General features: G+C 40.1%; 1 protein-coding gene and 1 pseudogene across 1 annotated transcript; one reads left to right on the forward strand and one right to left on the reverse strand.

Annotated features, from left to right (window-relative positions):
* Positions 1–26,496, forward strand: PTGES3 (prostaglandin E synthase 3). The gene is made up of 8 exons (XM_060113493.1): positions 1–359; positions 18,680–18,793; positions 18,946–19,015; positions 19,563–19,661; positions 22,090–22,179; positions 24,067–24,129; positions 25,023–25,047; positions 25,337–26,496. Coding segments are annotated over exons 1-8 (483 nt in total). The 5' UTR covers positions 1–357; the 3' UTR covers positions 25,357–26,496.
* LOC132498858 (heterogeneous nuclear ribonucleoprotein A1-like) lies at positions 11,966–13,007 on the reverse strand (annotated as a pseudogene).
* Positions 26,497–26,752: the final 256 nt, after the last annotated feature.

A 26,752-nucleotide genomic window follows, 5' to 3' on the forward strand; every position in this document is an offset into this window, starting at 1 on the left:
CCGAAAACAAAGAGTGCGCACGCGCGGCGGCTAGGCCCGGGCATTTTGCTGCGTCACCAGCCGCCGCCCGGCCTCACCACCCCTCGCTCGCACGCACGCACGTTCGTTCTCCGTTCTCGCGCCCCTTTTCCTACACTTTCCTCTTCTCCCCGACCGGAGGAGTCGCTCTCCCCGCGCGGTGCATTCTGGGGACCCAGGTCGAGCCCGCCGCCGCCGCCGCCGTCGCTTGAGGGAAGCGAGAAGAGGCCGCTACCGGGGAGAAGACGCCGGAGTCGCCACCGGAGAGGAGTCGCCTGCCCAGGAGCTGCCGTCGGAGACGCCCGCCACCCGTTCGCCCGTCCCCCTGCCCCGTTCACGATGTGAGTGCGACACCCAGCCGAGGGAAGGTCGCCCGTGAGGGAGGCCGAGGCCGCGCGGGGGGCTGCCGGGAAGCCGTCCCTTCCCCTCCCCCGCTTTAGGCCCCCTCGGCTTTTCCCCCTCGGTGGAAATCGTTCTTGCCTGGGGGTGGGAGGTTCAGTATCCTTGTTAGGATTACCGTTGGCGGGTGGAGGACATGTTTCCTCCGATGTCCGCTTCCCCCACCTCTAAGCCGGCCCTCGGCTTCCCCGTGCCGGAAATCCCACCTTGCCCCTTAGGCAGTGCCGGCTGCTCCTAACTCTCCGTAACTTAGCCGTAGGCCTTAGTCTCCCGTGAGCTTTTCGTTGTCCGGGCGCCCTGGAGGCGTGGACCCTCGTGGGCTACCGCTCCGCTCCTGGGGTGGTCTGCTCCTGTCGCTCTCTGATGGTGCGGCCAGGCCCGGGGCCAAGTGCACCTGCGGTGGGTGCTACCACAAGGCTGTTGGTGGTCGTAGAGCACCACGCGGCCGTGCGCCGCGAGCGACAGGTACTGCTAGGCGACTGGAGGGAGGCCATACCGTCGCCGCAACTTAACTTCCCTCTCAGGTGTCGTGATTGCTTGAGTATGATCTTTCCAGGCTTCCTCCTAACTCCAGTCTCGCTGAGGGAGTGAAAGTTGCCAAAACTCAGCTGTGTCCCTGGCAGCGAGGAATTAACCATTGAGCAGGGCGTTCTGCACGTGTTGGAGTCGAAAGATATTTGTGGGCATTTTCAGTGTTCTATATTAAACTTGAGGCGAGGTTTCATCATCCTATCTTAGTTTAAGGATGAAACAGGTATGTCGTTACCTTTTTGTTTCCTTAGCTTAATTTTCTTTACGTGAAGTGACTACAGATTGTTTAGAAGCTTTATGATACAGGAAAACCTTGGTGATTTTAACCGAATGAGAATTCTTGGCATCGCCACTTTCAGCCTTTAGATTTTTCTCAGGGAAAGCTTTACATTTTCAGATACGAGAACTGCCGGTTTAGTAGTTTTTTGGTTCTAATCACTCCCTAAAAATTATGTATGGAGAGCAATTGAGGGGAACAATTTTTATTCCTGTAAAAAGTAATGCACTTGCAAGGGTTTACTTAATAAAATAATGACCTTTGCGGTGAGTATTCAGCTAGACGTATAAATAGATAAGTACAGAAAACACTACAGTCACTTGATGGAAAAGAAGCCTTGAGAAGAATGCATGTATTATTGTAAAGTGACATACTAGAATTTTGGAAGGATTCCTCCACCCCCAAAAGTGGTATGTAATAGAAGATTTTAATCTGTGAAAAATAGCTTGTGCTTTTTCTCTTTGACATCTATTCCAAATAATGTAGCAGGATTGTCAGTCTTAAAACATCTGTGAGGAGAAAATTAATCCTCAGATAAGGCATTACCAACTTTTAATAGATTAATGTAGCCAAGCAAATTTTTTCGTGAAGAAATAGTATGTTTAATATGGTTTGAGATAGAAACACTTTCGGAGGTCACATAAAATAGTTAAATAGGTAAGAAATATTAAATTATGTAAATAGGTTAAAAACTCGGATGATAAGTGTAGCAGTATTCCAAAAAGCAGTCAGAAGAATGCTATTTTCAAAATGAGTGTTTTGAAGGGACCAGGTAAATTTCATTGTCTTTAAGGTATTCAGTATATGGCATCTTGCAAATTCTTTAGGGGATCTTATTAATGACTGAATTTATAAGATGAATATTATGAGTCAGTTATTTGAGTTGGAAGAGACTTTTAATGAGTCCTAGGAAGAATCTGGCTGATGAGCCTTCATTTTGTTGATGTGTGCTGTAGACCTTTTTTTTTAGCCGTAGAGAGAGACATTTACGCTGGACATCTCAAGGGTTTTACGGTCTGTTTTTTAATCATTTGATTGCTCTTCAGTCGTCATTTCCTAGACAAATTTTTTCTAATCAAGTTTTGTCTAGTAGTTTGCATAAAAGCTCTCAATCTCTCACCTACCTTGGAGGAGGCTGGGAGTTTTAGGACCTCTCTGTCCTCCATTTAAGACCTGCACAGATCCCCTGCAGGGGGCGCTACTTTACTTCTTTTTTTAAGCTGTTGTAGTTGGTTCTAGGTTTTAAGTTGGACGTATTAACAATAGATATGAAGTAAAATGTTTAATTTAGTTTTGAGCAGTTTGAAATCATTCTTTCCAATGTCTTGTAGTTAAATTACTAAATTGTCCAGAAGATACTGTGACCATTGCTAGCATTAGTTAAAATCTTAACCTTGCCATCGTTCGGCTTTGTAAGATTGAGTCCCCAAAATAAAATCATCTGTCTTTAACCTCCAAAACAAATGGTAATAGTGACGATACAGCATATGGTTAATTTCTATAAGTTAAGGAAGAGTAACTGATGATGGCTTTTGTTCAGTGTTGATTTCCTAAGCACTGTAACCTAGCAACTGGATTTTCTTTTTTTCTGTGCTTAGTTAGACTTTAACTGGAAGGCAGTAGAAACGAAGTGACAAATCACTTGAGGCAGACCAGGATGTATTGTTAATATTCTCCTGTTTAATTGTGTTTTCTCAGTTTTAAGATCTTCTAGAAGCTGTATCATTTTAGAGTCATAGGTGGTTAGTGATGATTGCTTTTCAGGAAAAAATATCTTCGTAATAAACTGTTTAGAATCAGTCTAGCTCTGAAACATTAATAATCATATTTTATCTGGGTTATTAAGAATTGCTGCATCTAGTGTATTTTACTACAGAAATACAAAGTGCGTTTTAGTAAACTTTATTATTTACTGTGTAGGTTAGGGATAGATTTTTTTTTTTTTTTTTTTTTTTTTGTGGTCCGCTGGCCTCTCACTGTTGTGGCCTCTCCCGTTGTGGAGCACAGGCTCCGGACACGCAGGCTCAGCGGCCATGGCTCACGGGCCCAGCCGCTCCACGGCATGTGGGATCTTCCCAGACCGGAGCACGAACCCGTGTCCCCTGCATCCGCAGGCGGACTCTCAACTACTGCGCCACCAGGGAAGCCCTAGGGATAGATTTTAAATTGAGGCTGAGTTCCACAGGACACCTTAGAACTTTTAGTTTTCCAGGAAGATGCCAATTACTTTAAATCTTATCTTGAGTAATATGCCCTCACCCGTGTTGTACTCCAAAACCAAATAAAATGTGCTGTTGTGGATTTTCTATGCCGTAGTTGATCTTCTCGTGTAGCCGTACTTTATTGCTGAAAAGTGTTTGTATCAGGGCTCTTTCCAACTCAGCATGCTTAATTATCTTTGTGTACTGAAAGGATCAAAGCCACAGAGGTGTTTTTTTAACTTTTAATTTTATTACATTACAGGATTTAGTTCTTCAGATATCAATTCACAACACTGATGATTAGTATAAACAACTGTCCCAAATAGGATTGGAACCCAGAATTTCTCACAAAGACATTTTTTCCACTTTACAAAAAGGGAGAATAATTTTCCAGGTGGTCCTGTTTTTTTTTTTTTGCGGTACCCGGGCCTCTCACTGTTGTGGCCTCTCCCGCTGCGGAGCACAGGCTCCGGACATGCAGGCTCAGCGGCTGTGGCTCACAGGCCCAGCCGCTCCGCGGCATGTGGGATCTTCCTGGACCGGGGCACGAACCCGTGTCCCCTGCATTGGCAGGTGGACTCAACCACTGCGCCACCAGGGAAGCCAAGCCCACAGGTGGTCCTTTTATTTCCATTAAATAACCATGCCTGTAGTACAGTTTTTCTTTTTTCCCCTGAAATATTTATTTATTTATTTGGTTGTGTTCGGTCTTAGTTGTGGCTCAAGGGCTCCTTAGTTGTGGCTCGAGGGCTCCTTAGTTGTGGCATGCAAACTTAGTTGCAGCATCCATGTGGGATCTAGTTCCTGGACCAGGAATGGAACCGGGGCCCCCTGCATTGGGAGTGTGGAGTCCTTACTGGACCACCAGGGAAGTCCCACACTTTTATATTTTAGAGTGGGAATTACCAAAGAAAGGAAGTAGCACAAAGGTTCACAAACTTTCTTGATTCACCCCTTGGTGTCTTAGTAGTATTTTTGTTGTTACTATTTTGTATTTTTTTATTCGTTGGTTGGTTGGTTTTTTAATGGTGCTGCTAGGCCAAAAGGAGTAACCTAGAAGTTCTGTTTATTAGATAGTTGGCTCCAAACAACTTACATATTTTGTCCTTATAGCCTGTTAGCTTTTCGGAAAGCTAACACATAAATTGAAAGAAAAATGTAGTTTCTTGTATAACCACAGTTACTAATGAAAGGTGTATGCCTTTTGGGAACTGTATAACTTGTTATACCTTGAAATAGGATTGGATACTTCCATCTTCCATCTCAATTCCTGTTCCCTGTTGATTTTTTTGTAGGTCTTTTTTTTTTTTAAATCGTAACCACCAAAAACCCAGCTTTGCAAAGATGAAACTTAGTGGAGAGGGATACAGTGCAGTCTGCTGTTGAAACTGAACCACTTAGTGTCTTGACTGAAGTTGAGTATCACTGAATTGCTCTTAAATTTGAAATATCCTGTGGCAGCCCTGTAAATTCTTCCATAGTGCCTTGATGCACCTTGTTTTGTAATTTGGGGATCATTGGACTTGCATGTATATTCAGATGAACTTTCCAGGAAGTTTTACATAGTAGTACAACTGGCATACAGAAGATCTGAAAATATGAGAAGTATATCAGGGTTTCTCTGAGCAAAGAATATGTGTGAGAGAGTTTTGGTTTTAGATGTTTACAGGCAGGGCTTTTGATAATACTTAACAAGGAAAAACTGCTCAGTCTGTGAAACTGGAACTGCTTTTTTTTTTTTTTTTAGCAGAATTTTCATGTTGCCATATCATTCCTCACTTAGTACAAACTGAAATAGGTTTACCAGTTTCTCGATTCTCTTTTGCAAATAATAGACCAGTTGATAGACTTGGTTTTAAATCAGTTATTCTGAACTTTGTAACATCTTTTAAACTTTTTTTTTTCTCCCTTGGTTATAATGAGTTTGTTTTCTTCTGTAACCCCCTTTTTTTTTCCTTGGCTGCGTTGGATCTTCATCGCTGTGTACAGGCTTTCTCTAGTTGCAGTGAGCAGGGGCTACTCTTCGTTGCAGTGCGTGGGCTTCTCTTGTGGAGCACGGGCTCTAGGCACGCGGGCTTCAGTAGTTGCAGCACGTGGGCTCACTAGTTGTGGCACGTGGGCCCTAGAACGCTCGGGCTTCAGTAGTTGCGGTGCACAGGCTCAGTAGTTGTGGTGCACAGGCCCAGCTGCACCGCGGCATGTGGGATCCTCCTGGACTGGGGATCGAACCCCTGTCCCCTGCACTGGCAGGTGGACTCCCAACCACTGTGCCACCAGGGAAGTCCCTGTAACCCTTCTTGATGTTTAAAAATACTCTGGGATACATAGAAGATGAGTGAATTTAGTTTTTAAGAAGCTTTTCATTTATCGGAAATGTTTAGTTTATGGAGGATAAACATAGAGGATACTTTCTCCATTATCAAGTTCTAATAAAAAGCTAGTCTTCTGATTATTATTGTTTTATCTTAGAATTCAAAGTGATGTTTTAAATCAGGCAAACATGTTCCATTAAAAATAAATTTATATGGGGATTATCATTAATTACTTCTGAATAAACTATGTGAGGTTACAGATTGTGATGTAATGTATCTTACAAATGTAATTAAATATACAGATGAGTTACTTTTTAGAGTACAAACAAAAAACATTGTCTTATAGTGTATCACTTATTTATACTTTAAGAAAGGTAAACCATAGCTAGTAATGGATCTGATCCCTCTACCCCCATGTTTCTTAGAAGAATTTTGGGCTAAATTTCATCCAACTTGAATGTGAGCTTCTTAAGGGCAGAGATTTTTATCTGCTTTGCTGACAGCTGTATCTCTGGAACAATTCCCGGTATCATGTTTAATAAATATTTGTTTATTGAATAATATTTAGAGACTCCAAATCTCTTTCAGCTATAAGACTTGGCTATATGAGGTGCTTGACAGTGATGTTTGGAACTAACTGGGATCTTTTACAGTTGGTCCTTTATTCTGTTGTATCGCATCTTCAGTCAAATTCAGCTATATCTCAACATAGATAGGCTTCTTTTTTTTTTTTGGCCGCACTGCACACCATGTGGGATCTTAGTTCCCCAAACACCAGTCGAACCCATGTCCCCTGCATTGGAAGCACGGAGTCTTAACCACTGGACCACAAGGGAAGTCCCTATCTCATGCAGAGTGGGCAAGTAGTTAGGTGGTCAGTAGGTGAAAGATAAAGTTGGTGAGAGTCGTTTATATCTTTAGAGTCTATTAATTGAGGCTTTGCTGTATTTTGGGAAATCTGGAAAAGAAGGACCACCAAATCAGTATATACCCTCAAAGTACATTTGCCTTGTTTGTGAGCCCTTTATTTTGAGAATGTTTATTTTGGGACTGTTTAGCTTATTAGTTATGATTTGGTCAGCCTGATTTTTTCTCTTAATTAACTGGGTGATTACCATAAATTCTCCTTTAAGAGATTCTACCCTTCTTTCTTTTCCCCCTCCATTTTTTTTTAAATCTAAAGAAATTGGCCTTCCAATCAAAAACTAATACTTACACTTTTTCTGCTTGATTAATTCCTATATGAGGCCATTAGTTGAAGATAAAACCTGATAGATTTTAAAATATTTGTTATAAAGATTGTCATTTAGTGCATCCTTGTATCACATTTTGCAGTCTTAAATATTTTTTAAAAAGTATAGCATTTTTTATGTTTAGTTTTTTGGCTGTGCTGTGCGGCATGCAGGACCTTAGTTCCTCGACCAGGGATCGAACCCGTGTCCCCTGTATTGGGAGTGTGGAGTGTTAACCACTGGACCACCAGGGAAGTCCCAAAAGTAGAGCATTTTTATTAAAAGGTTGTTATTGCTATTTTCCCCAGTATATATATCTGTTTTTGGGGGTTTTTAAAAAAATTTCTTTATTTTTGGCTGCATTGGGTCTTCGGTGCTATGCGCGGGCTTTCTCTAATTGCGGCAAGTGGGGGTTTCTCTTCATTGCAGTGCGCGGGCTTCTCAGTGCAGTGGCTTCTCTTGTTGTGGAGCACGGGCTCTAGGCATGCAGGCTTCAGTAGTTGTGGCTCACAGGCTCAGTAGTTGCAGCACACAGGCTTAGTTTCTCCACGGCACATGGGATCTTCCCAGACCAGGGATCGAACCCGTCCTCTGCATTGGCAGGCAGATTATTAACCAGTGAGCCACCAGGGAATTCCCTATCTGTATATGTTGAAGAGCCTAATGTTTAGTGACCAAATAATAGTATTCTAATTTTTTCTCAATGATTCAGAGTAAGAATTGAGATATTGACCATATGTCTCATTTGTGTATGTTAAAACTTTTTTATAAAAAAACTAATTTGATTGAACAGTCCCATGACAGTTCTTAATGATTTCTGGGGGGAAAACACCAAAATGATGTGGAATCCTGTGTGATTCTATGGGACGAGCATGTAATGTATACGTATCCCGTGAGGTTGAGCTAAACTGTGCATTTCAGGAAGCCAAATTTGAATTATTATGGTATTAACTAAGATTTGTAGGCCTCACACTTGAATAGTAAAAATTTTTTCTTTCACTAAATTCTCACAGAGCTCACAATTTTTTTTTAAGTTTTAATATAAATTTATTTATTTTGGGCTGCATTGGGTCTTTGTTGCTGCCCGTGGGCTTTCTCTAGTTGCGGCGAGCAGGGGCTACTCTTCACTGCAGTGCGGGGGCTTCTCATTGCGGTGGCTTCTCGTTGTGGAGCACGGGCTTTAGGCGCGTGGCCTTCAGTAGTTGTGTCACACAGACCTCACAGTTTTTCATGTTTACTGTATAATGGTCCAGAGTACCTGCTTACAAAAACTTTTATTGGTTGATTGGCTGTGCTCTGCAGCATGTGGGGATCTTAGTTCCCTGACCAGGGATCCAACTCTTGCCCCCTGCAGTGGAAGCGCAGAGTCTTTTAACCACTGGACCACCAGGGGAATTCCCCTTACAAAAACTTCTGAACATTGGAAATTCTGAGAGACAAAGAAAATAAAGATGTTGGAGCTTTGATGGTAGTATTGGTTATAGAGACAAGTCATATGCTGTAGAATTCTGTTAGATACAGAATTTTTTCTCTCTCAAGATATTCAGACTTCTAAAGTGATGATAGCTATAATTAATGTTTTTTTTTTTAACTACACAGATACAGAATAAACTCCTTTCCATGGTCTCCAGGGACATCTGTGACCTTGGTTTTCAACCTTAAGCTTTATGAACTTACCTGGAGTTATGTATGATATGTTTGTCCTACCAGTTCATAAAAGGCTTGATGTGTCCTAATTATCTTTTAATAATTTAATTTGTCCTGCACATAGTAAACTATCAGAAGAACTGCAATAACCTGGAAATCTTCTTTAGCAAGTTTTTTCCATGTAGCTTTGCTGGTTGTTTTAGTCTGGGCTGCTGTAACAGAATACCACAGACTAGATAGTTCATCAACAGCAGAAACTTATTGTCTACTATTCTGCAGTCTGGAAGTTCAAGATTTAGGCACCAATATGGTCACCTTGTGGTGAAGGGGCCCACTTTCTGGTTCATAGCTTCTTGCTGTGTCCTCATAGTAGTGGAAGGGGCGAGGGGCCCCTCTGGAGCAGTGAAAGGGCTAAGGGCTTCTCTGGAGCTTCTTTATATATAAGGCATGACCTTATTTATTTTTTAAATAAATTTATTTATTTATTTTGGCTGCGTTGGGTTTTCGATGCTGCGCATGGGCTTTTTCTAGTTGCAGCGAGCGGGGGCTACTCTTTGTTGCGGTGCGGTGGCTTCTCTTCTTGCAGAACACGGGCTCTAGGCACGCGGGCTTTAGTAGTTGTGGCACGTGAGCTCAGTAGTTGTGGCGCACGGGCTTAGCTGCTCCGCGGCATGTGGGATCTTCCTGGACCAGGGCTTGAACCCGTGTCCCCTGCACTGGCAGGCGGATTCTTAACCATTGCGCCACCAGGGAAGCCCCTAAGGCATGACTTTAATTTATGAGGGTTCTACCCTCATGATCTAGTAGTAAGCACCTCTCAGAGGTCCCACCTTCGAATATCATCCCGTAGAGCATTAGGATTTCAATGTATGAATTTGGAGGGCATGCATTAAGGTCATTGCACTAGTGCATCCTTTCTTGGGGTGGGGGGGTGCACGCCTCACAGCATGTGGAACTTCCCTCAATCAGGGATCAAACCCGTGCCACCTGCAGTGGAAGTACGGAGTCTTAACTGCTGGACCAACAGGGAAGTCCATGGTGCATCCATTTTTTTTTTAAGGGAGAGGTGCTTGTAATTTTCTACAAATGAGAATAAAAATGCACAAGATTCTAGTATATTAAAAATGGTATTTGGGAACAAATGTGGTTTCCACTGTGTCATCTTAAGACAAACTAAGAAATTTTAGTCAGAACTACAGAGGAGAATTTTAGGTTATGCAAAGTTTAGTTGCTTGAATTGACATAGCCCTAACATTGAGCTTGGAAGAACTTGTCAGAAGAACTTGGAATGTCCCACTTCGGAGCGTTTGGGTATTATTTTGTTATAAGTAGTGGCTTATTCACATAATATATGCAGAGGTGAAAAAGTTTTTGCATTTATAGGTATGTTACTATTAAAATGAATTAACAGACTTGAACAGTAGTTTGGGATTTTGCCAGTGTTTGTATAAGACGGGACACGAATCCAACATAGTTTAGGAGCTAGAGTTTAAAATCACCCTTTCTCTGGGTTAATCGGAGAAAAGAGTTGTGATTTCATAAACACTTGGTTTTCCTTTCAAATGAGTAAATATGTGTGTTTATTACTGTTTAGGTTAAGTGTTAGGATTCCCCCCCCTTGTATTTTCAGACGGTTTAGATCAGGGGCACTTGGTAAATATTAGGCTTTACAGGCCACAAATATCTGTCTCACATTTTTTTGTGTGTGTGTGTGTGGTACACGGGCCTCTCACTGTTGTGGCCTCTCCTGTTGCGGAGCACAGGCTCCGGACGCGCAGGCTCAGCAGCCATGGCTCACGGGCCCAGTCGCTCCGCGGCATGTGGGATCTTCCCGGACCGGGGCACGAACCTGTGTCCCCTGCATCGGCAGGCGGACTCTCAACCACTGCGCCACCAGGGAAGCCCCGTCTCACATTTTTGTTTTCACAACTTTAAAAATATAAAAACCATTTTTGACTCCAGGTTAGGATCATTTAATTTTCTTTTTATTGTCTGGTAAATGATTTTATTAGTTGGCTAGGGCTACCATAGCAAAGTACCAGAGACTGGGTGATTTAAACAGTAGAAATTTATTTCCTCACAATTCTGGAGGGTGTTAGTCCAAGATCAAGGTGTCAGAAGGGTTGGTTTCTTCTGAGGCCTCTCTGCTTGGCTTGCAGATGGCTGGCTTCTGTCTTCTTCACAGGATCTTCCCTCTGTAACTGTCCTAATCTCTCTCTCTTTTTAATTAATTAATTTTTAAATTAATTTTTATTGGATTATAGTTGCTGTACAACGTGTTAGTTTCTGCTCTACAGCAGATTGAATCAGTTATACGTATACAGTTTATCCACTCTTTTAGATTTCTTATTTAGGTTACCACGGAACACTGAGTAGAGTTCCGTGTACTATACAGTAGGTTCTCATTTGTTATCTATTTTATACATAGTAGTCTATATATGTCAATCCCAGTTTCCCAATTCGTCCCATCTCCTCTTCCCCTCTTGGTAACCATAAGTTTTTGTTCACTACATCTGTGAGTATATTTCTGCTTTGCAAATAAGTTCATCTGTACCGTTTTTCAAGATTCCACATACAAGCGATATTGTATGATATTTTTCTCTTTGGTTTCATTTTGTATGACAGTCTGTAGGTCCATCCACATCTCTGCAAATAGCAGCGTTTCGTTCCTTTTTATGGCTGAGTAATATTTCATTGTATATATGTACCCTATCTTTATCCATTCCCGTCAATGGACCTTTTTTTTCCCCAAGAGGGTATTAAATCATTCATTGAATACACATGATAATGGATGATACACAAGCTTCATTCCCATCTATAACTTTATCTGGTACCATAATTCAATTTAGATATATTGCATAGGGTGTGCCAACAATCATATTAATAACCAAAAAACTCCATGACTTTGCTTGGGTGACCCTTTTCACGGTGAACTCCAGGTCACAATGCAATAACCGTCAGTTCAGCTACACCAAGGTTTCTGAAGGCAGTAGCTTTTCCACCAAAGCAGGTTGTAAATAAATTTTGAATGGAACCTGGCATCACCCTGAAGGAACTCTCACTTCACACTGTTGGGGTAGTTTACCAAAATGGTTTCAGAGTAGACTAACTTTACACAGCACATTTTTTTAAAAGACACATTTATTCAGCATCGTGATCAGACTATTAAATTTAGCAATCAACAGCATTGGTGCAAAAAAAAAAAGAAATCTACATTAAAACCCTTTGTTGGAATGCTTTACACTTTCCACAGAACAGAAACTGAAATAACTTGTTATACAGGTAGCCACAAATACAGTCCTCGAGTTTTTTTGCCCATACACATGAGTATTGTCTAAAACATGTGTTCTTTGTAGCTGCTAGGCCCTGCCACCACTGTGCTTGGCTGAGTTCACAAATCTGTTGTAACCTGTAGCTTCCCTGTCACTTCTCTTGCTCTCCTCTCCTGCTGAGCTTTGTTTCCTAGCAGTAATTAAAACCTTCTGCCACTGCCATAGCTACTGCTGCTGTTGGAACCACCATAGCCACCTTGCTTTCGTGGTTTGGCAACGTATTAGCCTCCACCACCATAAGGGCCAGAACTTCTGCCTCCAAAGTTTCCTCCTTTCATGGGCCCAAAATCTGAAGATTGATTCTTGTAATTTCCAAAATCATTGTAGCTTCCACCACCTCCAGAGTTGCTTCCATCATTACCAAACCCATTATAGCCATCCCCACTGCCACCATATTCACTACTACCATGGCTGCCACCAAAGCCACCTCGACCACTGAAGTTTCCTCCACGACCAAAGTTGTCATTCCCACCAGAACCACCTCCACGACCACCACGAAAGTTTCTAGAACCACTTCGACCTCTTTGGCTGGGTGAAGCACTAGCCATCTCTTGCTTAGATGGGGCTTTCCTTACTTCACGTTTGTGGCCATTCACAGTGTGGTATTTCTGAATGACAGTCTTGTCTACGGAGTCATGGTCATCAAAGGTTACGAAAGCAAAACCTCTCTTTTTGCCACTGCCTTGGTCAGTCATGATTTCAATCACTTCAATTTTCCCATACTGTTCAAAATAATCTCTTAGGTGATGTTCTTCAGTGTCGTCTTTAATGCCAGCAACAAAAATCTTTTGACAGTTAAGTGGGCACCAGGTCTTTGAGAATCTTCTCTTGAGATGGCCCTCTTTGGTTCCACCACTCTTCCATCCACCTTGTGTGGCCTTGCATTCATGGCTGCATCCACCCCCTCCACAGTGGCATATGTGACAAACCTGAAGCCTCTGGAGCGCTTGGTGTTTGGATCCCTCATTACCACACAATCTGTGAGCGTTCCCCACTGCTCAGAATGGCTCCTCAGACTCTCATTGGTTGTTTCAAAGCTGAAACCTCCAGTGAAGAGCTTCTGCAGCTGTTGGGGCTCTTTGGGTAACTCTGACTTAGACTTGACTGCAGTGGAGGGAGGAGATGTCAATGGTGCTTACTTGGCGGCATCCACAGGCAGAAAGTCAGTGGACATTTAGGTTGCTTCCGTGTAACTGTCCTAATCTCTTACGAGGACACCAGTCATATTGGATTATAGCCTACCCTAAGATCTCAGTTTACCTTACTTTTTTAAAGATCCTCTCTACAAATACAGTCACATCCTGAGGTACTGGCGGTTTAGGACTTCAGCGTATGAATTTAGGATGTGATTTCAGGCCATAACAATGATATAAATCTAGATTACTTAATGTGAATTCAAGGAAAGGAAAGATTCTCCGCTGGTTCCAATGTCCTTGATTCGAACGGAAACTAAAGAGCTTATATACCAGATCGCCATTAATGTGCTCCTTCTCCGTTACTATAGGTTCTTTTTTTTTAAATTTATTTATTTTATTTATTTTATTTTTGGCTGCTTTGGGTCTTCGTTGCTGCGCGTGAGCTTTTCTCTGGTTGCGGTGAGCAGAGGCTACTCTTTGTTGTGGTGCGTGGGCTTCTCATTGCGGTGGCTTCTCTGGTTGTGGAGCGCGGGCTCTAGGCACGTGGGCTTCAGTAGTTGTGGCATGTGGGCTCAGTAGTTGTGGCGCACGGGTTTAGTTGCTCCGCAGCGTGTGGGATCCTCCCGGACCAGTGCTCGAACTTTGTCCCCTGCATTGGCAAGCTGATTCTTAACCACTGCGCCACCAGGGAAGCCCTACTATAGGTTCTTAATGTGTAACTTGACTTTAACGAGGTAAACAGTACTATCAATTATGTACTATCAGATTATGTTGTTAAATTAGGCTAGAAAAGCATTTTTACCAGAGTTCATTGAAATAGCCATTTGTAAACATATTGAGAGAAGAATCTGCTCACTATAATCAGGTTAATTCAACATTGTAAGTCAACTGTACTCCAATAAAAATTAACTTGAAAAAAATCAGGGTAATTGTTTTCAGCTTTATTACCTTTTTTGTTCAAACAGGAAAGGTAGAATACTACAATGAATTCCTCATGTACCCATTATTCAGTCACAACCATTATCAGTACAGGGTCATTCTTATTTTATCTACTCCCCTCCTTTTCTGCCCAGTGGATTTTTAAAAAAATATTTATTTGGCTGCACCAGATCTTTAGTTGCGGCATGTGGGATCTAGTGCCCTGACCAGGGATAGAACCCGGGCTCCCTGCATTGGGAGCACGGAGTCTTAACCCCTGGACCACCAGGGAAGTCCCTCTTTTTAAATTTTTAAATAACACAATTTCACAGTTAGACTGGGTTGCTCTAAAGGAAGAAAGCATTCCATGCCGAAACCATTTAATATCATTTTTTTAAAAGTATTATGAATGTAATAAATCCCCATCTACCCATCCACCAGATTCAACAGGCCTTTGCCACACTGCTTTCTCTCTCCCTTTTTCCTTAGTTATTTTAAAGCAGACTCCATGTACTTCCCTTTTAATCTTGAATGGACATTTGTTTTCCATAAAACAGTGCTTTTCACACCTAACAAAACTAATGGTTTTCACATCATCTAATACTCTGTCCATATCTAGGTCTCCACGGTTTCAGTAATCTTTTTTATGTTTAGTTTGTTTGATTTACAAATTGCACTTGTTTGATAACTCTTAGGTCTCTCTTAATCTAGAGCAGTTCCTCCTCTTTTCTGCCATTGATTTAAGAAACAGTATTTTGAATTTTTCACTTCTTGTGATATCATTTAACTTGTTTCTTTTCCTCATATTTCTTATAGACTGGAATTAAGTTTACTGTGGAATATATCATGTTGATCAAATCAGGAGGTGAATGTCTTGTCCCACTTTTAGTGATGCTAAGATAAGTTCTTTATCTGCTGTCCATCAAATCATTGTTAATGGTCCCATTCATTGATGAACACTGCCAAATCAGCTTAAAGGTTGCAAAATGGTGATTTTTTTTTTCTTCCTCACGTTTTATTCCACACAAAGCTGGAATTCTGTAAAGATGTTTCCTTCATGAACTGGCCCTATTCGGGTATCATGAATAAAGATTCATAAAGGGAAAGAAGGATAAATGCCTATTCTTTCTCTTTAATTGCCTTTTTGTAAAGAATTGGAGCTGTAGCGTCTTCTGGTGATCTGGAATTGTAGGTAGTTTGTTTTACATTTCTTTAATCAATATAAACTGGAGTATTTATATTTTGTGTATTTGGATCAGTTTGCAGTCATCCTTTCAAATTGCCGTTGGCCAAGGAGAGAGAGACTAATTGTTTCCTCCTGTTTTGACTGATCTCGTTTTTTTGTTTTTTGGCTGTGTTGGGTCTTTGTTGCTGCGCTGGCTTTCTCTAGTTGCGGTGAGCGGGGGCTACTCTTCGTTGTGGTGCATGGGCTTCTCATTGCGGTGGCTTCTCTTGTTGCGGAGCACGGGCTCTAGGCGTGTGGGCTCAGTAGCAGCGGCACGCGGACCCTAGACCGTGCAGGCTCAGTAGTTGTGGCACACGGGCTTAGTTGTTCTGTGGCATGTGGGATCTTTCCGGACCAGGGATCGAACCCGTGTCCCCTGCATTGGCAGGAGGATTCTTAACCACTGTGCCACCAGGGAAATCCCGACATAATTGTTTTTATTCTTATTGTTTTTTTATTCTTTGACCACAGCACGCGGCCTGTGGGATCTTAGTTCCCCAACCAGGGGTCAAACCCGGGCCCCCTGCATTGGAAGTGTGGAGTCTTAACCACTGGACCACCAGGGAAGTCCCTGATCTCATTGTTTTTAATAGCTTGATTTGCACTATGAGATGTCCCAAGCTCATTTATATTTCCCACCTCGGAGCTGGGGTCAACCATTTCTCTATAGGGACTTATTTCTTTTTGTTGGAAATAAGTAGTATTTTGACACTGGGGGTGTTCATTGCCCCAGATTGTTATTATTAGTGCTTTTAAAAGATAGGACTGTCTGGTTACTTCAAGTTGAAAATCTATGAACTTGGTCATTTAAAGTTTTAAGTATCTATTAAGTTAGCAAATATTTTCAGTTAAAGACCAAAGATGGGGGAATTTCCTGGTGGTCCAGGGGTTAGGACTCAGCGCTTTCATTGCTGAGGGCCTGGGTTCGCTCCTTGGTTGGGGAACTAAGCTCCCACAAGCTGCGGGGAAAAGACCCAAACATGTTACCACATATTGAGAATGCTGTTTTGGCAAGAAAATAAGCTAGAAATAATGTATGGCCTATTGGGACCTAATCATAAAACTCCTAAATTGTTTGTTAGCTCTATTAATACTGAAGTTTGGTTAGATGTCTTTTTCACAGGCATTTAAAAACGTGCGCCCCCCACCCCCCTTTTAATCTGCCAATAGATGCCTGAAAAAATAGCTTTTACCCTTGCTGATTTGTTGGTATTTAGACTTTGGAAATTGCCATCTGTAATTTTTTTTTTTTTTTTTTTGCGGTACACGGGCCTCTCACTGTAGTGGCCTCTCCCGATGCGGAGCACAGGCTCCGGACGCGCAGGCTCAGCGGCCATGGCTCACGGGCCCAGCCGCTCCGCGGCATGTGGGAATCTTCCTGGACTGGGGCACGAACCCGTGTCCCCTGCATCGGCAGGTGGACTCTCAACCACTGCGCCACCAGGGAAGCCCCATCTGTAATTTTTAATTTCAGATCTGATATCAGTGTTTTGGAGTAGAGTATGACTAGTCAAGTTTAACAGTTGTGTGAAAATGTTGATGAGCAGTTGGCTGTAACTTTAGAACTTTATTAAACTGCTACTGATCAGGGTTGGGAAGTTCAGAGGTTGGAAGCAAAACAGTTCCTTTAAGTTGAGTTGATTTATGAGTAGTGTTTGAACATATAATAACTAATTGGTTTTAAATTTTATTTTGAAGTTTTAGGTTTACAGAAAAGTTTCAAAGAATTCCTGTAACTTTGATTTTTAGATTATCAAAGCAGCACATGCTTATTTTTTAAAAAATAATTGAAACAGTTGAGAATGAGGTTCCTCTACTTTGTCTCATCTTTCTGGTTCATTCTTTAGAGGCAAATGCTGTTCATTTGTGTGCGTATGAATTCTTGGAATTTTCATGCATATGTAAATACTTACCTAAGTAACTTGTTTTAAAGATGACAAAGGAAATTTTTCAAAGCATTTACCACATATAATCTTTATTGCCTGTTAATTAACCACATTTGACTGTGTTTGCTTCTAGATTTTTAGCTATATTCTAAAACATAATTTTAATGGATGAGTAGAGGTTTAGGCAGCTAACATTGAAGAAGACAGGAGTCTATTGCAAGGGACAGCAGCTGGTGAATAATAAAGAAAAAGCAAATATTCTAAGTTGTTTCTAGTATAAGTATGTATTGGATACAGATACAGATTAACACTTGGGACTATAAAGTTTAATTTTTTATCTAATGTCATTATTTAGAATCATAACGGTTTGTAAGGAATATTTTTTTGCCCAGGAAAAAAAAAAATGGTTGCTTTGCTTTATATAGTCAGCTGCAAAGAGAACTTTCTTTTTTTTTTTTTTTTTTGGCTGTGCTGCACAGCATGTGGGATCTTAGTTCCCCAGTTAGGGATTGAACCCCTGCCCCCTGCAGTGGAAGCTTGGAGTCTTAACCACTGGACTGCCAGGACAGTCCAAATGAGAACTTTTTTGAGGACAAATACTGTCATTTCTCATACTTAAAAAAAATTCCCCCCACAGTTCCTAACATGGTAAGTAGAAACGTTGAATACTGTTTTTGAGTTGGCAATGGATTCGTTCAGATTTTTATTTTTTAAAAATATGTGTTTATTTATTTTAGTTGCACTGGGTCTTAGTTGCAGCAGGTGGGCTCCTTAGTTGTGGCATGCATGTGGGATCTAGTTCCCTGACCTTAGTTGTGGCAGGTGGGCTCCTTAGTTGTGGTGTGCATGTGGGATCTAGTCCCCTGACCAGGGATAGAACCCGGGGCCCCTGCACTGGGAACACGGAGTCTTAACCACTGCGCCCCCAGGGAAGTCCCCTAGTTCTGGTTTTTAAAATTCTGTGAAGTTGAATTCTTAAGAGCAGGGCTATAAAGGAGTAGCACAAATTTTGACAGGGCTACCTAAATGCTTAACTCCAGTGAGCATTTTGTTTCATTTTTTAAATCCTTTCTAAGATGAAATTTGTATCATTGCATTTTGTTTGTTTGTTTGTTTTAGTTTATTTTTGGCTATGCTGGGTCTTCGTAGGTGTGCAGGCTCCTCATTGTGGTACCTTCTCTTGTTGCAGAGCATGGGCTCTAGGTGCACTGGCTTCAGTAGCTGTGGCTCGCGGGCTCTAGAGCGCAGGCTTAGTAGTTGTGGAGCACGAGCTTAGTTGCTCCACAGCATGTGGGATCTTCCTGGACCAGGGATCGAACTGGTGTCTCCTGCATTGACAGGAGGATTCTTAACCACTGCGCCACCAGGGGAGTCCATATCATTACGTTTTAACTTGTACTGCAGCTGTTAGGGAAAAAGATGTAGTTCATGTTTGAAATTGCAATAAACTGCCTTAAAATAATGCTCTGATGGAGAACAGAAGTATGTTACTTACATGCTAAGCTTTGGAGTTTATGTAAATAGTGAATTTCAGCTTAACTTTGTCTAATTTTATCTTTTTGTAGGCAGCCTGCTTCTGCAAAGTGGTACGATCGAAGGGACTATGTCTTCATTGAATTTTGTGTTGAAGACAGTAAAGATGTTAATGTAAATTTTGAAAAATCCAAACTTACATTCAGGTAAATTACCATTTTACATCATTGGGTAAAAGGCTTGTTTCAGACAGCTTGAATAACTTTGGCTTGATGGTTTCGTGTTTTCATTGAAGATACTACTAATCCTTACCTCTTTGAAGAGACTCATTTTTTTTCCTTTTTCTTTTTTGGTACAGTTGTCTTGGAGGAAGTGATAATTTTAAACATTTAAATGAAATTGATCTTTTTCACTGTATTGATCCAAATGTAAGTAGTCTTGATGCTTCAACCCCAATTTAAACTGTAAGAAAATGGACATACTTTAAGTACTCATTTTAGAGATAAGCACTAATTCTCAACAGTTCAGAGGCTATTAAGAATATATTTTGCATTATTTTCCTTCTTGTAACTACTTTTCTGGACACTCTTTTTGTTCTTGTTATTGTTTGGACTCAGGGCAATACTTTTTTTTAATTTTTATTATCTTTTTAAAATTAAATTGTGTAGTTGATGTAAGTGCTGTACTCTTAAGGCTTGTCTTATTTAAGCATAGATACAGCTCAGTATGTTCTGTGATTGTACCATATTTAGTTAATTTTTTTAAGGTTTTATTCTATTCACCTTGTGCAGGGGAGGAAAAATGTTTTTTGCAATTGGATAGCTTATGAAATCTTCAGTAGTCTAGGGGTTGTTTCAGGGTTTAGAGAAACTGTAGAGAAAGAAATTAGGAGAAATGACAAATAACCAGCTACTTTGTGTCCTGTAGTAATACCAGAGAGATAAACGGTGTGATAGCGCTTATTTTTGTTTTTAGGATTCGAAGCATAAAAGAACGGACAGATCAATTTTATGTTGTTTACGAAAAGGAGAGTCTGGCCAGTCATGGCCAAGGTTAACAAAAGAAAGGGCAAAGGTAGGTTCCTTTTTCTTTTTTTCAAAGTTTGGTATTTTTAAGTAATTAAAGATACATTGACATCAGACTAAAAAGTATCTATCTGCCCAGCAAAGGAAACCATCAACAAAATGAAAAGACAGCCTACTTAATGGGAAAATATGTTTGTAAGTCATGTATCTGATAAGAGGTTAATATCCAAAATATATGAAGAACTCACACAACTCAACAACAAAAACCTGATTTAAAAATGGGCAGAGCAGTTGCCTGGTGGCCTAGTGGTTAGGATTCCAGGCTTTCACTGCCATGGCCCAAGTTCATCACTAATTATCAGAGAAATGCCAATCAAAACCACAGTGAGGGACTTCCCTGGTGGCGCAGTGGTTAAGAATCTGCCTGCCAATTCAGGAGACATGAGTTTGAGCCCTGGTCCAGGAAGATCCCACATGCCTCAGAGCAACTAAGCCCGTGCACCACAACTACTGAGCCTGTGCTCTAGAGCCGTGAGCCACAACTACTGAGCCCACGTGCCACAGCTACTGAAGCCCACATGCCTAGAGCCTGTACTCCGCAACAAGAGAAGCCACTGCAATGAGAAGCCTGTGCACCACAACAAAGAATAGCCCCCGCTCGCCACAACTAGAGAAAGCCCGCATGCAGCAACGAAGACCCTACGCAGCCAAAAATAAATAAATTTATTTTAAAAAACAAAACAAAACACAATGAGATAATCATGTCCTAACTGGTAGAATGGCTAATATGAAAAATAGAAATAACAAATGCTGAAGAAGATACAGAGAAAAGGGAGCTCTTGTACACTATTGCTGGGATTATAAATTGGCGTAGCCACTGTGGAAAACAGTATGGAGATTTCTCAAAAAATTAAGGGTATAACTACCATATGATCCAGCTATTCCACTTCTGGGTATTTATTTGAAGAATATGAAAACACTAATTGGAAAGGATGTATGCCACCCCTGCGTTCATTGCAGCATTATTTACAGTAACCAAAACATGGAAGCAACCAAAGTATCCATTGATGGATGATTGGATAAAATGTGGTGTGTGTGTATTCAGTGGATTACTACTCAGCCATTAAAAAAGAATGAAGGGCTTCCCTGGTGGCGCAGCAGTTGAGAGTCCGCCTGCCGATGCAGGGGACACGGGTTCGTGCCCCAGTCCGAGAAGATCCCACATGCTGCGGAGCGGCTGGGCCCGTGAGCCATGGCCACTGAGCCTGCATGTCCAGAGCCTGTGCTCCGCAACGGGAGAGGCTACAACAGTGAGAGGCCCACGTACAGCAAAAAAAAAAAAGAAATCCTGCCATTTGCAGCAACATGGATGGACCTTGAGGGTAATAAACTAAGTGAAATGAATCAGAAGGAAAAAGACAAACCTAATTTTAAAAAGCATAACAAAACGAAAACTCACAGATACAGAGAACAGATTCATGGTTACCAGTAGGGAAAGGGTTGGAGGGGTGGGTGAAAGGGGTACAAGGAGTCAATTGTATAGTGATAGACGATAAGTGGACTTGGAGGGTGATCACTTTGTAGTTGTATACAGATGTTAAGTTACAGTGTTATACACCGGAAACTTACATTTTTTAAAAAAAATTGGTACGAGGAATATAGTGTTTTTGTTTCATAGCTAGGTACTATTAATATTAAGGCCTTGTGTTCTATATATTTTCCTCTACTTTGAGGTTTATTAGCTTTAACTTAATACCAAGTGTGGTCAAAATAAGATAGAAGATAGTCACTAATAGATGCAGATTATTCTGCATTGAAGAGGCAGACTTTACTTAGAAGTATAAATTACTCAGATGCTGCATCGGAGCATATCATGGTGACATTTAAAAAATAATAAATTAATCAAGTATCTGAATTTGAATAGTTCCTACCAGTGAATTTTTGTTTTAAAAAGTAGGTTTGTTCTTTTATTCTTTTTGTTTTTTTTGGCTGCGTTGGGTCTTTATTGCAGTGCACGGGCATCTCGTTGCGGTGGCTTCTCTTGTTGGGGAGCATGGGCTCTAGGCCCACCAGCTTCAATAGTTGTGGCACATGGGCTCAGTAGTTGTGGCTTACGGGCCCTGGAGCTTGCGGGCTTCAGTAGTTGTGGCGCATGGGCTTAGTTGCTCTGCGGCATGTGGGATCTTCCCAGGCCAGGGCTCGAACCTGTGTCCCCTGCAGTGGCAGGCGGATTCTTAATTCTAACCACTGCGCCACCAGGGAAGTCCCAAAAGTAGGGTTGTTTCTTACAACTGTGAAAGCAGCTTCATGAAACTATATTAACCATTATTACATTTTACTAGGTTTTTTTTTTGTGTGTGTGCTGATTCCTTGCCTCACTAGTATGAACCCACAGCTCAAAAAATGTAGTTTTTAGGTACACACTAAAAGAGTACAAGATAACCTAATCATAGGGTGTTATTTGTATTGATCTATAGCTTAATTGGCTTAGTGTGGACTTCAATAATTGGAAAGACTGGGAAGATGATTCAGATGAAGACATGTCTAATTTTGATCGTTTCTCTGAGGTAAGTTCTTTTAAATGCATTCTTCCACCTCCCTCCCAGTGTATTTCTGTGTAGTCAGTTTTATTTGGTTTTAAAGACATAGTGATATTTAGGACATGCATTATTTTACTTTCAAGACTGTTCTGCAGAAAACCAACTAATATTTTAACAATGGTCATTTAACCTTCTTTTATGAATTTTTAAAAATTAATGTTAAGTTCTAAAGTTGATGTATAACGACAAAAAAATAAACTGTACAATCAGTGCAGCACAGTTAATTTTTATTCCAGCATTGGAACAGAGTTTTTTTTTTTTAAGGAGCATGAATGTAGTAATTGGCTTGCATTTTGGAACCATGTAATATGAATATAAACCTTTAAACACAAGAATCACGATGAGATATGTACAATGAGTGGTGTGTAGGGATATTTTAATTGCAAAATCAGGGAAAGGATTTTAAGTAAGCCTGTTTTTCCAGGATGTCACTGAAATACATATTGCCATGGCCAAAGGGAAAAAATCATTGAGATTCTCTTAGGTAGACTAGACCTTATTAAATGTGTTGCAGTGAAGCTGATCAGAAAAGAAAACGTTAGATTGTAAGTTGAAGATATTCTCATTGTGATTTGAAATCTTGACTATACTTTTATGTTTCTTCTTTGACAACAAAGCGTTAAAAGGAGTAAGTGCCCAGCTTCATGTATGCAACTGCTTATTTAACATCTCTCCTCATATGGCTCTGGCACCTTGATTTCAAAACAGAGAAGGGAGATAATGGTATTCATGTGATTCTCCTAAACTATGCTACTCCTTACCTTTAGTAATTGATGCCACCATTTACCCAGCTGTGCAAGTCATAACTTCTTAACAATGTTCTCTTTCACTGATTCTCTCTATCCAGTATAACATTAACTGCTGCTGTCTTTGCTGTCTGTATTTTGTTTTTGTTTCCTAAGTAGCTCTCAAATGTATTCAGTTCTGTGTCTATTGCCATTGCATCTCGGTACCTAGCATTGTACTTGGCACCTTTTGAGCATTTTTCCTGGTCAAAGAAACTTAACCAGTATTTAGTGCTTTCAGATGTAGGAAAACTCTTTACTACTTGCTCATATTATTCGAGAGTTGATGCCCAGAATTTTTATACTGAGAGATTTGAGTAGGTATCATTTTAAGGCCCCTTCTAACTCTGAAGTCCAGGTAAGCATGTATTTTTGAAGTCCCCATCTCATATTATTTAGTCTGCCTATTTGTTCCTCTTTAAATAATATACTGCTTGCTTTATGATCAGAAAGAACTAAATTTGGGAAATTAGTACTTTCTGTATAAGTACGCTCTTTTGTTCCAGTTTATTGTAAGTATACAAGGGTGTTTTCCACAGTGTGTATCTTTTCTTTCAAGGTTTATGTTTCTTTTCTGTTTGTAACTTAGTTACTGGTGTTTAGCCTTTGATTCAGTATTCAGGCCTTTTATGCAAGCTAATCAGCCTAGAGGACTTTATTTTAAATTATTTATTGGTTCTTCACAGTATTTTAAAACTACAATGAGAATACCCTAATACACATGCCACTTAGTTGAAGATACAAAAATTTACAACTATTCAGTACAAATAATCTCATTCTTAGCCACCAGAGGTGACTGCTATTCAGGATTGTGGTGTTTAATAATTTTTCTTCAATGAGAACTTACTCTTAACTTCCTACAAGGTTTCAGGATTTTATGTAATTACCTATAATCTACCTTTTCCAGAAAGGAAGGTACCTAATATATAGTTTGATTTTTATTTTCTTTTTCTTTTTTTAAATTGGTTGAAATCTATGACAGACTGAAGGTTTATTCTGGAGCGTGCAACCTAATACTTAGGGCTTAATTTAACATCATTTTTAAAACTAATTTTTACACTTCAAATAGATGATGAACAACATGGGTGGTGATGAGGATGTAGATTTACCAGAAGTAGATGGAGCAGATGATGTAAGTCTATAAGTTCTTTTCTGTGTTTACTTAAATACTAAGAAACAATGTATTTTCAGGTTGTTTTATGTAGATTCAAAATTGCTCTTTTTTTTTTTTTCCACTTTTAATGGTCTAAAAAATATTACAGGGAAAACCAGTTTTTTAAATGTGCTCATTTTTGAGGGATGGATACCTACTAGGAAACAGGTATCCCCTGGATCATTCTTCAAGGCACCAGATTTATAATTCAAAATTACTATTTTATAGAGACATATGCCTTACTCAGTTAACAGTTAGTTTAGGATAATTCTGACAAAGAAATATGAACAGGTTTTAACAGCAGGATTGGTCAGAGAGACGTATAATAAACAGATGGATGTTGTGAATCTATAAGGATATACTAGACCACTCTTCTCAACATTTCCCCACCTGGCATCCTGTTAACATCTTTAAGAAAGTTGTTCAGTGTAGTTTGGAAGATACTTAGACAATTCACCAGCTAGGATTAGAGTTCATTGTCTTCTGTCATTCCAGTGGTCTTCATATTGAGCCATTTTCCTCTTCCATTGAATGCCAAGAGAGAAGAGAAACCATTTTATACCAGGATTCAGTCTGGTTGATAGGAAGGGATTTAAAGGGTGGGCTCAGTTCCCACGAAAAGGCATATATCTTACAGGAAGATAGGTCCTCAGCTGTATGTCTGTTTGTCTTAAGTAAACCTGTTCTTAAGTCCATTGACAAGTTCAAAGATTGATATAACCACCAAACCAAAGATTATATCTAACCAAAGATTGATATATCTGCTACTTTAGTCAAAAGTACAGTGCTTCAGCTTTTTAAGGCGCAAACTGTTCAGTTAGCAGAGGAATGTTTGATCAACTTGGTAACTTTTTAAATTTTCCTTTCTGCAGGATTCACAAGACAGTGATGATGAAAGTAAGTATCTTTGTAAAACGTATATTTACACAGTGATATTTCACATCAGAGACCAAACTCTCAAAATAGAGAAGTTAACCTGTTTAAAATTCTTGGAAGATACATGATTGTTTCTTTATGGCCTCTAAAAAATAGCTAAAGCAGAAATTTGAATGGTTTGAGATTCAAATTAAAAAAAAACAATTCTCTAGGAAACAACTCTTGGTGGCTGCTTTTTCCTATTGTAAAACTTTGAAGTTGTTAGGTTATTCCCTTGTAATTTATACTAATCTTTTAAAAATCCTTTCAGAAATGCCAGATCTGGAGTAAGGAATGTTGTCATCGCGGGATTTTGAGAAAGAAAAATAACTTCTGCAAGATTTCATAATTGAGAGAATTCCTAAGTTGATAGCTCTAAAGGCAGATTCTGTATTTGCCTCCTTTAACCCATTTTTCAACCTGTTTGTTTTTTTAAAGGCTTCACTAAGGGTTGATATGTACCATTGTATGGGGCAATTTTAAGTCAGCTAAGGCAATAACCTTATGCATGAACATTTCCCAGATTTCCATGATGCTATTGAGGTCCTAGGCAATTGATAAAGCAGTTGTGATAAATAAAAAACATTTCACCTAAGTCTCCTTTACTTCATAACATAGATACTGACATGATCGGAAGCTTTCGGCTTAGGGAAAGTAAATTTTAGATTTTAGAACATGGACTCAAAGTGGCTGAAACAAATTGGTTGATACTTTAAACTGGTAACATGTTGTTCCTCTGGTATATCCTTCAGGATTGTTCCACTAAAGTTTTATTTTTCAAAAAATTTACTTCACATTATTGTACGTAAGTGATCACTTGTCAGTGTTCCAGATGTATCTTAGCTAAAACTAGTGAATGCCCTAACTTAGATGGTTTTGAAGCCTGTACATTTGGTATTGTTTGACCCTTAAACTTTTACATCTCTTAGCATGGAGGACGAAGAAAGGCTGTACATTGTTGCTTGAGTCTGTACATTTAGACCAAATTTGTATTTGCACTGTCAGTATGGCAAATGAGTGAAAAAAATGTTAATACACTATTGGATTTTTTATTTTATTATTATTTTTTTTTTGATTCAGCTTGTACCTGGGCTGAAAACCTCAATTTATGTTCATGACAGTGGGGAGTTTTTTTAATGTCTACATTCTTTCTAATAAACTGTTGGAAGACTTCTTGGCTATCCTTTCAAGTGTCTGGTTTACTGTAATTTCATGTATTGCCATTTACTGGAATGGAGTTTTTATTTTTGCTTGAGGAAGAATTTGGGAATATTCCTCTGGGGAAAAAAAAAAGAGGCTTGCTGTAATGTCACAGAAAACCTTTTAAAAGTGGATCTGTAACAGAAAATTGTAGATGCACTTTGCAACAGTTGGAAAAGAAAGTGTTGTGATTTGATTGAAATAAAACTAAATGTGTTGTCCTCCTCTAAATCTTTGATCTTCCGCATTTTGGCACTTTTTATTCCTTCCAGCTTCTGCGTATTTGTCATAGCATAGAACTTCATATTTCAGTACTTCCTTATGTCAGTCATCCAGGACCTCTGTTACAGGCAGTGTTAAAGTGCTGGGGGGATACAAAGATTAATCCTTCAGGTAATTGTGTACTCAGGGAGCTCACATCATAGGCTAGGCCTCGGGACAAATAGTGAACAAAAACTTGGGAGATGGAAAGTGTAGTAATAGATAC

The sequence above is a fragment of the Mesoplodon densirostris genome, chromosome 11, assembly GCF_025265405.1.
Source record: "Mesoplodon densirostris isolate mMesDen1 chromosome 11, mMesDen1 primary haplotype, whole genome shotgun sequence".
NCBI lineage: Eukaryota > Metazoa > Chordata > Mammalia > Artiodactyla > Ziphiidae > Mesoplodon > Mesoplodon densirostris.

What these genes read in the sequence shown, in the direction of transcription:
- PTGES3 (XM_060113493.1), top strand. An exon ending in AAATCCAAACTTACATTCAG is followed by an intron (nt 18,794 to 18,945) that starts GTAAATTACCAT and finishes TTTTTGGTACAG; the next exon opens with TTGTCTTGGAGGAAGTGATA. An exon ending in AAGTAGATGGAGCAGATGAT is followed by an intron (nt 24,130 to 25,022) that starts GTAAGTCTATAA and finishes TCCTTTCTGCAG; the next exon opens with GATTCACAAGACAGTGATGA.